This window comes from Lutjanus erythropterus, chromosome 20, assembly GCF_056507025.1.
Source record: "Lutjanus erythropterus isolate fLutEry1 chromosome 20, fLutEry1.hap2, whole genome shotgun sequence".
NCBI lineage: Eukaryota > Metazoa > Chordata > Actinopteri > Lutjaniformes > Lutjanidae > Lutjanus > Lutjanus erythropterus.
Genome location: NC_139336.1, coordinates 5,793,882 through 5,809,004, shown reverse-complemented (window position 1 = coordinate 5,809,004; position 15,123 = coordinate 5,793,882). Strand labels below are relative to the sequence as shown.

The 15,123-nt window shown below is 36.4% G+C and overlaps 1 protein-coding gene across 6 annotated transcripts in view; it reads right to left on the bottom strand.

The window, feature by feature from the left end:
- Positions 1-13,382, bottom strand: part of tcf4 (transcription factor 4) — a 326,144-nt gene extending 312,762 nt beyond the window's left edge. The window contains exons 1-3 of one of the 6 annotated variants that reach the window (XM_084746695.1): positions 12,536-13,382; positions 12,151-12,189; positions 4,487-4,559 (exon numbers count right to left, since the gene is read on the bottom strand). In XM_084746695.1, the coding sequence (XP_084602821.1) occupies positions 4,487-4,559; positions 12,151-12,189; positions 12,536-12,637 (214 nt within the window). In that variant the 5' untranslated portion in view covers positions 12,638-13,382. The remainder of the gene's footprint in view (positions 1-4,486; positions 4,560-12,150; positions 12,190-12,535) is intronic. The other 5 variants (XM_084746698.1, XM_084746696.1, XM_084746699.1 and 2 more) reach the window with 5 other exon arrangements.
- Between the last annotated feature and the right edge of the window lie 1,741 nt (positions 13,383-15,123).

Below are 15,123 nucleotides of genomic sequence, written 5' to 3'. Positions count from 1 at the left end.
AACAATTTAATCAATGTCATGGCTATAATGCATTATAAGCATGCTCATGTTTTATGTTTTGATGGATTGCTGAAAGCTCTGGATTTTATTTTTCTATGCACAGTTGTATTATTAAAACTTAAAAAAATCCATGGTGTTACTTCAAAAGACATTATAATGCATTTATTAAGGTTCATAAGACTCCTGAAAAAAATGTTTATGATAATGGATGGCAAGTTATAACAGGTTTTATAAATTGTAAGCAGTGGACATGTATTTTAAGTTCACCATGCATAATGCTTCGTAGCTCCAGCTATGTCTATAATGCATTATAAGGACATTCATAAGACAATGCAATTATAAGGCTTTTAAAAACTCAAGCACACACGCATAACCGCAAGATTTATTAAGTGGTGGACATAATGTATTACAAGTTCAGCATTATAGCTCCATGCCAAAGTCCTAGGTTACACAGCACATTGTAACTACTATAACTGCTGTAATGCATCATAATAAACTAGAGATTCTAAATTTCTGAAATGGAATAAAGTCGTATAAACATTAATAACATGTTATAGTGTTAATTGGAGCTTTGAGTAAAGTGACAGCACTGTGGCAACAGTTTCTATGAAGATCATTTCTGTAATTCATTATGAGCACATTCACAAGACATACATAGAATGCATTTCTAAGGCTGTATAAAACTCTTATATAAATATTTATAATCATACATGACAACTTATAAGAAGGTTAATAAAGTATTATAAGTAGTGGACATAATATATTACGAGTTCAACATTTATAACGGTTTATACCCCCAAGCCAAAGTGACATCATGTTTAAGAGAAGAGTCTGAGTCCTGGCTTACACAGCATGTTATAACTACCATGACACATAGAGAACTGCTGTAACATATAATAAGAGTTTATAAATTCTAAGCTTCTAAAAAGGAAAAATGTCTTATAAACATTAATACACTATACCATAACTTTGTGAGCTTTAAGAAAAGTGACAGCGCTGTATAAAGTTATTATTAATTGTATGATGTTTATAAGCTAATATAAATTACAGAAAGATAGAATTGATAATCTGTTATGACGCGTTAGAGCACTTCTCTGTGTGTCTTTATAACTGACTAAAGTTAGACAGATAATGTGCTGTGTAACCCAGGACTCACATTCTTTCAAACACTGTTGTGACTTTGGCATGGAGCTCTAACACTGAACTTATAATACATTGTGTTATGTGTATGAGCTTTATAAAGCCTTGTAACTGCATCGTAATGTCTTATGAATTTCCTTATAATGCATTATAGATATTACCTTGGTAACCTTCTCATTTCAAACACTGTTATCACGTTGGCATGGAGTCATAAAACATTACAAATGCTTAACTTATAAAATAATTTATTCACCACTTGTATACTTTATAATCCTTATAAACTATTATAAGGTGCCATGCATGATCAGAATCACTTATGAAGAGTTTTAGAAAGCCTTATAAATTCATTATAATGTCTTATGAATGTACTTGTAATGCATAATACAGTAGACCTACCAAAATGTTTTTTGTTGTTTTTTTTTTTGTTTTGTTGTTGCTCTCAGCCATCAAACAAAGCATTAAACATGAGCAGGCCACATTACCACTCCATGATCAATGATTGAAAGATTTTTTTTTTGAAGTGGAACCACTCAGCTGGTAGAAAGACTGCACTTGAACTCCCCCGACATCTCTGCACATAAACATAACTCACCAACTTGTTGGTACCTCACTGACTGACAAACTCAGTGTTCTGGTGTCCAGACTGAAAAACAGCCCTGTGTTTAAAACCATGAGATCTAGGCTTTGCACGTGTTTGATTAGCCAATGTCACATTGTGGTCTGGCACAAGTCGAGCCAGGTTCAAATTTTTTTGCTGGGTGACCCTGCTGGTTTTCGCTGATCCCTCTGAGCTGGCAGCCCCGGCGCATCACTGGAACGGCCTCTTTCAAATGAATACAGGGCTAAAGTCAGTCTGAACGTGGCCGAACTGACTGACTGACTCAATCAATCAATCAATAACACACCAAGTAATTACACAGTGACGGACTCTCATTAATGAACACATTCAGTGCTTCCAGGCTGATGAATGAAAGAAGGGCTGACTGACACATGCAGCACATTTACCATCTCCCTCACTAATACACTGACTGACTGACTGATTGACTGACTGACTGAATTGCATACCTACAAACTGACTTAACTAGTTTATCACCTCACTGATGAACAGTGGTAGAGGACGAATTCAGATCCTTTACTTTAGTAAAAATAATAAAAAAGTTTTCTGTTACAAGTAAAAGTCCTGCACTGAAAATATAATACAGAAGAATGGGTAAAACTGTATTTGAAGGAGTTTGCATAAGACTGATATAAAACTGTCATAACCATGTCATGAACATGAAGGAAGGAAGCATGAAGTCTTTATGAACGTGTATGACTGTTGTCACTAAGTGTCATTCTGTATTAGGTCATTTTTATGTATTTTTTATATGACAACCTGCCATTAGCAAAGACTAAAATGCCCTTGTTATGACAACTTTACATAATCAAACTTAAAAAAACAACTCGTCAGCTTTAAGTTTTAACAATATATTATAATATCATATGTGGTTGGTTTTGACACTGGCGGCCATGAGATCAGTATAAGTGTGACTTGTCATAAAGATGTCATTAAGTGTTATTGCACTGTTAAATTGCTTCTATTGTGTCATTTCATTGTATTTATTGAATCTAAATCATGAAACTGTTCCTTGATATTGACTAAAGTGGTAAAATTTGGACTTATCATAAAGATGTCATTAAATGTTATAAAGCCAGTTTGATGATGGAGTACAGTACCAAGGTGATTTACAGAGTTACCTGATACATATAGCTAGTTTACTTGTTGCTAAAGCAGGCTAACCACTATTAACTGTAACGTTAGCTGGCATTAGCTTGTTAGCTTGACTAACCGTGGAGCTAGCTGCCAAATTAGCTGACTCAACCCCTGGCGTGCCAGGAACCAAACCCAGCAAGAAACCCACCTCGGTACTGTACTCCCTGTCATCAAAATGACAATGCTAGCATGGCAGGGGCAAGTGCAGATGAGTACTGCGGATGTGCAACTCTCAACAGAGGTGAGAAGAAAGCAAGATAAGTTACTCTTACATCATTTTGATATTTTCTGTTTAAAAAAGGTCTTAATCAGTAACATTCTGAATTAGACACATTTTGCATACTGTTACTGGTATTTGAATAACTAACTTTAGTGCAGAAATGTTACATATTATACCTTTAAGTACAGTATTTGAATAAATGCACTTTGTTGCATCCCACTACTGCTGATGTACTAGTGACAGAGTGATTTATTGACTGACTGAATGAAACACAGACTCCATAACTTTATAAATCAGACTGAATTTAGCAACAGAAACATTTAGTTAAACTTCACATTCAGAAACTCATATCTGTAACATTTCAAAGTCAAAACCACCATGTCCCACCACTGATGAAACCAAACTGAGCCTGTTCCACACCAACAACTCCACTGTGTAGAAAACCACAGTAAACTGATCTATACAACAGACACACACACACACACACACACACACACACACACACACACACACACACACACACACACACACACACACACAGGCAGGAAAGAATGAGAGGACCAAATCAGAAAAACAGGAAGTCTCCTTCAGGAATGAACTCAAGCAGCTTAAAAACAAACGTGTCGCCCCAAAATAAAGAAACATGAGAAATCACAACATTACCTGGCCGCAGCATTCATTTATACGACATTCACTGTGACGTAAAGCAGGAACACACACGTGCAAACTACACACTTGAGCACAGAACACAAAGGTATGTTACAGCTGATTTGAACAAAATAAACATCACACATAGTCACAAAGTATAAAATCCAGCCCCTCTGGTCAAAATTCAAGCACCAAATGTGTATTAATCCACTGCTGAAAATAGTCCCCAACAAATGCATCTGCTGAAAACTACAGTAGCCAGCTGATTTAGGAAATTAATAAGACTTTTCTTAAAATAAAAAGTTATACTTTTTAGCTAAGTGTTAGCATGTAATCAAAGCCATATCATTAACCCCATTGTTTGGGCAACGTGATGTATAAGCAAAATTTTAGCATAGAAAACATCAACAAACTCAACAACAACAGCAATCAGAGTGTTAAAATAATATATAAGCAAGATACACTTCATAACAAAAAAATCCTGCAATTTTTCAAGTCTTCTCAAAAATAAAAAGTGATCCACAAAGCAAAACACCATCAACCCCAAAAACTGCATCTGCATGTACAGAACATGGTTACCAGCACGAGAAAATTCAAACAGCAAGCGTAGCAGCAGCGGGCAGGTGTAAGAGGAAGGAGAGGAGGAGGCTGAGAGGAGGAAAAGAGACGAAGAAGAAGAAGAAGGAGGAGGAAGGGGGGGAAAAAAAAGGAGAAGGCTGACGTACTTGAGCCGGAGAAATGTCCGCTCCCCAGGGAGGTCGGCCCGTTCTTTCCACTGCTAACAGGAGGGGAAAACATCTACAAGACAAACAGAGCGCACATTACCTCCGAGAGCACTGACACCGCAGACAGCAAGACACATCTCTACAGAAACATCACTGCAGCTACACATGAAGAGCTTCGTTCCAAAACGCCATGCAGGGCAACATTTAGCTGGAAAATGCTGCTGCCAGATTCTCAGCACATTAAATTCTTTCTAAGAAATGTCTTCAGTTTAATGGTCAGTCTGATCTTTATGAGCATCTTATCAGAGCATTTTTTTCCACCTTTAAAATGGTAGATATCTTGTTTTGGAAGGAAACTCTTTGTGAATATTTACCAAGAAAATAAAAGGTCCATCATCACTGGGGCTGGGTATCACTCCATTTAGATTTTTTTGTACCAATGCCAAAATGATATATTCTTTTCAATATCTTACTTAAAGAACTCTAATGTGTTTAATTTGTCAAATGTTTTCCTAAACACCAGCAGTCGAACATGAACTTTGCCAAAATGAATTTCCTAATGTTGCCAAAAATTTACTGAAATCATGAACTATCCGATCAAAGACTAACTAAACACAGTTATAAATCTGACAGGAAGTTAATGTCTGTAGAGGTGGGACAAAGTCTGTTTTGTTAGTTGCAAGTAAGTCTCAAATTTATGCATGACAAGTCCCAAGTCATGACCAACAAGTCTCGGGTTAAGTCTTAAATCATGACAGGTAAGTAAAGTTCCAGGAGAAGTCCAACAAGTTCTAAGTCAAGTCTCATGTCAAGGTTAACAAGTCCTGGAGTCAAGTCCCCAGTCAGAGCAGTTCCCACGTAGGGTTCTTCGGTATTTTCTACCGAAATGCTGGATCAAATATCAAAGAGTATGCAAACTGATGCACCGATACAATTTAAAAATGGACCTTGTTACTTCCCAGCAGCGTCCTATAGACTTTTTTTCTTTTTTTAATTAGAATAGTATGGTTTTTTTTGTTTGTTTGTTTGTTTGTTTTTTAAACTATAGTATCAGATCAGTACTAGACCAATAAGCAAAGTTCAGGTATCAGAATCTGTATCAGGAAGGCAAAAATGGCATTGGAACCTCTCTAACCCCATGTCAAGTCCCGAGTCAAGTCTAACAAGTTTCAGTGAAAGACTGGTACAGTAAGTCCTGCAAGTCTCAGTACAGGTAAAGTCCCAAGTCTGATCCCTTGGGAACACAGGTAAATGTCAAGTCAAGTCCCAAATCAAGAGAGGTAAATCCCAAGTCAAGACTGGCAAGTCCAAGTCCTTGATGCTGTTTTTCAACCTAAAGTCAAAATGCCCTAGAGATGTTCCAAACCTAGTACCATTTTTTCCTTCCCATTACCAAATCAGATACCTCAACTCTGTGGATTGTTGGAAACCGAGTGCTGAACCAATACCAGTGCATAAAAATTATATCTTTATATCGGTATACTACTAATTCTGTGTTGATGTGATGATGGAAAAAAAAGTTTGGCATATGGGATGCCACTGTAATAGGGTCCCATTTTGGGGCCAATAACTTATACCTGATGCAGCATTTTAGGTTGTATTGAAGGTATTTACAATGCTGGTAGCGGTATCATGAAATCCAACATCAAGACAGGTAAGTGTCAAGTTTCATGAGAAGACAGGTAGGTCCCGAGTCAAGTCCCAGAACAAGTAAACCCCAGGTCAAGTCCCACGTAGGGCCCCATGGGAATACAAGTAAACATTAAGTCAGATTCAAGTCAATTTGGAGATGTTCCAATACCATGTTCCAATACAGATATCAAGTACCAATCCAGTTAAGTCCCAAATCAAATCGAGGCTTAAAGTCAGTAGACTATGTGCCCCAAAAACCGGTACCATTCAAAAAATGCTAAACAGTCAGCACAGTGTATTTACAGAAATAATGTATACTTTTTCAAATTCTTATTTTCAATTAACTTAATCACATTTAATATCAAAGTGATAAATGAAACATAAATGTTTAGCATGTTGTTGTTGTTTTTAAGTTGTTTTTTGAGTTTCATGATTTAATCTGAATTCTGAGTCAAGTCTAAAGTCACCACGTTGACTGACTCTGGTCCATGTCATGTCCCCAGTCCACACCTCTTAAGCGTTTTCAGTGTTCTGGACACATTTGGGCCCGCGCTCAGAGCATATGGATGTTGGATACCCAGCCCTAATGATCACACAGACTCTCAGCTCAGAGCTGAACACAGATATGAAGAGTTCATTTTCCAAAACACTGCAGGAACTTTTTTTTCTTTTCTTTTTTTTTAGGAGTGGGGAACAGAAACAGATCAAATTCCTCATTCAGCATCTGTGAAAAATAAACAGGATGAAATCAATCACCTGCATGCTGTAAAATCACGTTTTCATTCAAAAGTGTCACTTTGGCCAAATGTTAGATGGCTCATTTTGGAATGAAACACTTCATATCTACTTCATATCTGACTTAAACATATGAGATAATCATCAGAACTAGTTACCATCTGCTCTACACATCTACAGGAAAATCAAGCCCACGTTAAGACAGAGACTGAAGCTGAATGCTGATGCCTTTGGTGTGACTGTAAGAGCTACTGTAAAGCTTCACAGGAGAGCAGTTCACGTTATCAAAGTGAGACATCTGACCTCGATAGATAACCTCCCTGGATAAACATCAGGCCCGCGTGTCGGTGCGTTTGATGGTGAGATCTCACACACTCTGAGCTTTCAGATACTAAAAGCTTTTCCGGATTTGAGCTTTCGAGGGGAATTTTCTTTTCTTTTTCAACTGACCGCTATATAATTAAATTAAACCCTGACTAAGACAATAGATACTTGATCCGTCATTGTTCTTAATTCAGCCTGTGGGGCCTGGAAGCGTGCACGCCGGATAACGAGGTTGCCTGTGTGTTCGATCTCCCTCACGGCCGCGACAAATGAAGAGAAAACAAATGTTTTGCGAGCTGAAAGATCTAATTCTGATTACGAGCAGGTCTATCGATATCCCAGTCGAGGCACTTTGAGCCGCTGGTGTCAGCTTGTGGGCGTGCAGAGACAGATGATCGCATAAATTAATGCGAGCGGCCTGCGTTTCTAATGAGAGGAGACACACTCTAGCTGCTGCTGCCCTCCTTTGTTTGAACATTTTTTTTTTCAAGAAATATAATTTAAGACGGGCTGATTGACATTTTTGGAAACCTGGAAAAAATGAAGCACGGGAATAATATTCGTGTGATATACTTCAGGGACTGAGGAGCATGTCTGTGCTGCTAAATAATCTTTTTGTGATGATTTTGTTGCACTTTGTTCTTATAATATTCCTAAAGTGTGTGCCATTAATGAGCAGTTTACGGCGATTTAATTAGATTTAATGCTATTTTTGTCACCTTTTATAATCACTATATGGCTTTGCACAGTATATGTGGTATACACAGGCTTACTGTATGTATTGCTATACTGTTTGGATCATTAAAATATTCAAATCGAGGTTTGTTATGTCTGTGTAGTTCACAATAATAGATTTAATGTTATTATTTTGTGCCTTTGTTTTTAAAAAAAAAGGTCATTATAGTGGTTTAAAATATTCTTACATGGTTTAACATATGTCCATTATACTTAATTATGAATTTAATTATTTTATTGTGAACATTTTTGAGTAACTGTCACTATAACATTCCTATAATATTCCTGCAATGTTGTTTCAGCAACTTGACTGAATGTTTGTGCGATTTAACGATGCATTTGCAGTGATTTTATTGGACTTTTGTCACCAATAACACCTGTATAGGGACTTTAACAATGTACTTATAGTATCCACAGGCTTACTGTATGTATTGCTATGTAAAGTACACTGTTTGTATCATTACAGTATTCTAAGAGAAGTCTGTTTTGTTTGTGCAATCTCAATAATGGATTAGTGATCCTATTTTATGCTGTTTCTATAATAAATTATACTATAACAGTTTAAAAATATTTCTATAATACTGGAATACTGGATTAACATATGTCTGTGGTACTTCATTATGAATTTAATTGTCTTACTGTAAGGCTTTCTGAATAACTGTCACTATAAGATTCCTATAATGTTTTAATAGGGACTTGATAAAATGTGTGTGTGCCACTAAATGATGAGTTTTCAGTGATTTTATTGGACTTTTGTAGCCAATAATACCTCTATATGGACTTCAACAATGCATTTATGCTATGCACAGGCTTACTGTATGTCTGGCCATTTAAATTACTCTGTTTATATCATTACAACATTCCAACATAGGTTTGTTATGTCTTCATGGTTCTCAAAAATCTCCTTTTTTTTTTTTTTTTTTTGCTTTTTTGTAATAAACGGTTGGGTTAACAGTTTAAATATTCCTACAACATTCTTACATGGATTAATTGTTATGAGCCTTTTTAAATAAATATTAAAATAACATTCCTACAGTATTCCTTTAATGTTGTTATAGAGACTTGAGAGAATATGTGTGCCACTAAACAACGATTAGACTTTTGTCACCTATAACACCTCTACAAGGACTTTAACAATGTATTTATTTGTATACACAGGATTAATGTGTATATTGCTATATTAAGTATATAGTTTGAATCATTACAATCTGTGTGATTCTCAATAATGGATTTAATGGACCTATTTTATGCTCTGTTTCCAATAAAAGGTCACAATAGTGGTTTCAAAATATTCCTATAATTTTGGGATGTTGGATCAACATATGTCTGTATTAATTTAATTGTTTTGTAGTAAGACTGTTTGCATAAATGTTGCTATAATTTTCCTATAACGTCATTATAGAGACTAGAGAGAACAAGTGTGCTACTAAATGACTTTTATTATCCATAACACCTCTACAGGTGCTTAATGTATTTATGGTATACACAATCTGAAAGAGGAAATATTTTTAATCATTATATTATTGCTATAGAGTGATATTATATGTCTGTGGATCTCAATTTTGGCAGAACAATAATCTTGTCTTTGTTAAAAATATCATACTATTGGTATTCAGAGTAGGGGTGCCACGATAACCTGGTACTGATGATAACCGTGCTCTTTAAAAAATGAAATAATGATATCATGATAATATAGTTAGGCCTTGTGGATCCTTTGCTTATCAGTTCATCTGGTTGCTGTTTTCCACTATCCATTAAGTCTAATTGCAATTTTTGTACGCTTTTGTACAGTTATGGTTACAGACTCACTCCATCTCTCTACACTCCTATTTTGAGCCTAATTCATTTGCCAAAAAAGAGACAAAATGCACAATTAACAAAGTTAAATATGAATTTGACTGATAGCATTATTTATTTTAGATCTCAATAATATCCTTATCATGAATTATTTTGGCCACAAATATCATGTAATGAAAATCTGATATCATGACAGCCCTGATTCAGAGATGATGGTGTTTATGATATAGTGAATGGATACATAATGATGTAAAGAAAAATTTCTATAATATTAAAAAATAACTTTAGTGCAGCTATAAGAGATTATTGTGTATGTTATATTGCTCTTATGACAGCTTATGAATGTTAAAAATCCTATGATATCTTTATAATACTCCAACAATCAGTTACAGTGTATACAGGCCTCAGCTGTGACTTTATGATATTTGTTTATTACACTAACATTTCAATTTGTGCATCTCATGCAGCATCACCAGTCTCATGTCTTTCTATCTTAAAAGAGCCTCCTTTAAAATATACCAAGACATGCATTATAATAGTCCTATAATGCTGTTATAGAGACTGAGAGAACATGTGTGCCACTAAATGATGAGTTTGCAGTGATTTTATTGGACTTTTGTCACCTATAACACCTCTACAGGGACTTTAACAATGTATTTATGGTATACACAGGCCCACACAGCCATGACAGCACATATTTTAAATTATTATAAGAATATTGCTATAGAGGGATGTTATAGGTCTGTGGATCTGGCATAACAGTTATCTTATTGTAAAAAAAAAAATCATAATAACTGTCCTATAATATCCCTATAGTATTCAGAGAATATCATGTTTATAATATAGTGAGTGGATACATACTGTATGACCTATAGTGTTTCTATAATATTGAAAAATCATTATATGTTGCGGCTATAGGGGATCATTGTGCAGGTTATATTGCTGTTATAACAGCTTATGAATTTAAAAACTCCTTTATATCTTTATATGATACTCCTACATAGTCATAGACAGTGTGTATGCAGGCCTCAGCTGTGATTTTATATTTGTTTATTACATTCCAATACAGATTTTATAGTCTCATCTTTTCAGATTGAGGTTCCCTGCTATAATGTCAATCTTGCCTCCTATGTCCTGTGTGTAAGTCAGTTATACATTGTGCACGCAGGCCTCAGCTGTGGTTTGTTTGTTATATGAACATTCTAATACAGATTGAGACTTGCATTTTCTGGGGCTTTTATTTCCTATTTTTTTGCATCTCACACTGCATCACTACTCTCATTCTTTTAAGCCTGACACATCCTGATCCTATACATTAATATAAGACAATACATTAGGTCACTTATACACTGTGTACACAGGCCTTGGCTGTGATTTTAAATTTGTTTCTTTACATGAACATGAACGCTCGTGTAGAGACTGAGACGTACATTAACACGGCTTTTGTCTCCTGATTTGGCATCTCATGCAGCATCACTAGTCTCATTCTTTTAAAAGATTGAAATCTCCTGATATTATAAGTTAATAGTACCTCATATCTCTCTAAAATATTCCAAGACTACTTCAGTCACCTATACAGTGTGTACGCAGGCCTTAGCTGAGATTTGATGATATTTCTTTATTATATTAACATTCCTGTAGGCTTTTGTCTCCTATTTTTGCATCCCATGCAGCATCACTACTCTCATTCTTTTAAGATTAAGATCTCCTGATATTATATAGTGCCTCCTATGATATCTCCAGTCACTTACATTGTGTACTGTATGCAGGCCTCAGCTGTGATCTAATTTCTTTATTGCATTAAAATTCTTGCAGGAACTTACATTATTGCATGAAGATGTAGTGATTTTCTCTCCTATATTGCAGCATCACTTGCCTCATTCTTATAGTGCTCATATTGTCTGATATCATTAGGTCTGTATCTGTACGTTTTTCATAACAGGATTCATTTAAGTCCGTTTTTTTCCCCCCTCTTCATTTCGGGGTGTTTCTGATTTTTTTTTTCCTCCTCCTCCTCGTCAGACCGAAGTTGCTCCCAGAGGAGGAGAGGAGGCGCAGAGAAAACATGGCCGAGAGCGGGGGGGGACACTGTTTCCTGTCCGTCAAGTTCACAACACAGGCGGTCCCTTTAGAAAAACGCAAACTTTTAAACGGACTCGGGAGTTTTGGGGCATTTAACAGCCAGTGCTGCAGGAGCGTTTAAAGTGCGGTGACAGTGTGACACATTTCTGTCTTTTCGGCTGCCTGTCTCTCTGTCTATGTGTCTGTCATGCAGGTTGATTCAATATCGAGCCTTTCAAAATATTCTGTGCAACCCGGCGCCAGCCCACAAACTTACACAAGACAAAAAAAAGAAACATTTTCTAAAATCCTATCATGGGCAAATAAAAAAATCAGGCTACACATGAAGTGAAAAAAGGACTTAAAATGAGATATACTACCATGGATGTTGGGAACATTTTCAAATCGCTGTTTCGCATCTATAAGACAACAAAATTACTAATGCAGCATCACAATTCTCTGCACACACACAAACACACAGAAACAAAAAAAGAAATTTACAAAACCAACAATATGCACTGACTTTTTTTTCTGCAAGTTACTCTACATATACACACAACTTTTTTGTGCAAATAGTTGAAAGAACTGAGTGAAGGCTAAAATATGCAGGTTATGTGCCGTGCAACTCAGGCTACGTTAAAAAAATGTAAACAGTGGTGGCTGTATGAAGCCTACATGACGCGTTTATTCTCTTCTTCTATGGCTTATGATACTATAATATTCATATTAACAAAAAAAAAGAGAGAAGAAGATGCGTTCGCTTACCGCGCTGAAATCCAGTAAGTCACTCAGTTCCTTGTCTGTTCCCAAAGCTGCCATCCGCTGTTGATGATGCATTTTAGCAAAATCGCACGGACCTAAAAACATGGAAACAAATGGAGAGATAGATAGATAGAAGAGGATAGGTAGACAGATTGATAGATGGAGAGATAGAGGGAGGGAGAGGAGAGAAGAGAAGAGAGAGGAGGAAGACCTCGGCTGTTTTTTGCGCACCGCTCCGCTCCCCCGGATCTCTTTTTTCCTCCACAGCGAAATAAATCCAGTAAAACAAGCTCAAAGCCTCGATCACAAATCTAGTTTTCTTTCATCCTCGGAGCTCGGGCTCAGTCCCGGGGTCCTGGCGTTGGCAGCAGGAAGAGAAAACTGACAGGAAATCAAAAGACTTGGGGTCGACAGCAGGACGGGAGTGTTTTCGCGTGTGTTTTGGTGTGTTTTCCCCCCAGCCAAAGAAGTCCGACCTCTCCGCGCTAAGACGCAGTTCGTCCGCCGCGGCTGACTGTCAGGCTCACACACGATATAAATAAATAACACGCCGCGTCTCAGCGAGCCTCTCGGGGAGGAAAAAAAAAACCAGATCACCTCAGATCGCAAAATGTGTGGTGCTTGTTATGTGCGTGCGCGTCCAGGGAGGGTGAGCGCTGCTCCTGACCGGGCTGAGGGTGCCCTCCGCTCGGCTGCGGGTGCTGAAGATCCCCGGGTACGCAGGACGGATCCCATGTGCGTCTGGCACAGCCTCGGTGTGATAAATGTGTTCGTGCGGCCACCTAGCTTACATTCTCGTCTAACACCGCCGAGCTGCCGCCGCCGCTACAGGAGAGAAGCCGAAAATCTGCGGGAAAAATAAATACATTTGGAGGAAAAATTGGTTTGTTGGTTTGATTGATTGGCTGATTGGTGCGGTGATTGGCTGCTTTGATTTGGATTGGGTTAATTGGGCTAATTGGGGTTGGAATAGGTCATCCCCCCACCCTCTTCAATGGTGCTTGAACCCTGGACAAAATAAAAGTTGATATCCCTTATTAATGACGTATAAATGGTTTATAATTAGGTTATTGATTACGTTGAATTAATATCAAGTTTATTTGACATGCAAAGTTTATTTGTTTTGAATCATTACAAACGACCTCAACTTGTAATTTCAAATTCAGTCAACTTAAAACTTTAAGGCAGCCAATACAATAACTTTTTTAAGTTAAAACTTTTTTACAGTGTACTATTTATAATTGGCAAACGAGACTTGTGAAGTATACAAACATCACCAGTTATTAATAACTTACTACAATTTAGAACTGTTAAAGGGGAGCCTTACTGCAAAGTGTGACAGGTACCATAAACCAACCCTTTTTAATGGTTTGTAAATGAGTTATAATTAGGTTATTAATGCAGCTGAATCAACATTGAGTTTATTCGACAATAAAAGTTTATTTGCTTTGAATTATTTCAAACTTATCTAAAATTTTCATGTCAAATTCAGTCAACATAAAACTTTAAGGCAGCCTGAAGTAAAAACAAATATTTTTCTTTACAGTGTCTATTTATGACTGGCTAATGGAGCCTTGTAAAGTGTACAGCCCATCACCATTTATTATTAATTGCTTACTACTATTAATAACTGGTAAAAAGGGATCCTTATTGTAAAGTGTAACAAGGTAGTCAATCCTTATAAATGATTTATGATGCGGTTTTTAATTAGGTTGGATTAATATCCAGTTTATTTGACTAGAAAAGGGCATTTGTTTTGTTTCATTACAAAATTACCTCACCTTGTCTTTTCAAATTCAGTCAACTTAAAACTTTAAGAACTTTTTTTTTTATGTTAAAACAACAAACCACCCTTATTGTAAAGTGGAAAATCATGCATTCTGGAAAAAGACAAGGCAAATAATATTGCTAAAGTTTAATGTATGTAATGTAATCAGTTAATCTGATATGCCAGGCCAGACTGCCGGGTTGTTGAAATGCTAAAAATGTACTAATATGGACACTTAGGTTATCTAACACTGCAGATCTGCTGGTGCTGCCACAGGAGGACAGAAAATCTGTGGAGAAAAATAAATTTGGAAGAAAACTTGGTTCGTTGGTTTGATTGACTGAATAATCAGTGCCCTGATTGGCTGGTTTGATTTGAATTGGGCTAATTGGGGTTGGAAAAGGTTCCTGAACACTTAACAAAAAAAAATAGTTGGTACCACTTTATCATAAGACTATACTTATAAATGATTAATATATGGCTACCACCCTAAACAATATATGACAGTTTTAATATTGATCACAATTTGGTGGCACACAAATTCTCTCACCACTTGGCAAGATCCAGTTACTGCTTACCTTACTAATGATTTACCAACATTTATAACTGTAAACACCATTTATTATTTACTTATTACTGCAAGAACTGACTTAACATAAAGATACAAGTTGTCTTTGTTAACATTATATTCTTATCTTATAGTTGTAGTAGTTGTACTTATAAACATGAGTTTTTATATCTTGAAGTCATTTGAGTTGAAATGAGTTGAATGAATCTGCTGTAAGAGTTTGAGTTAACTCAAAGAAACCAAAAAGTCATAACA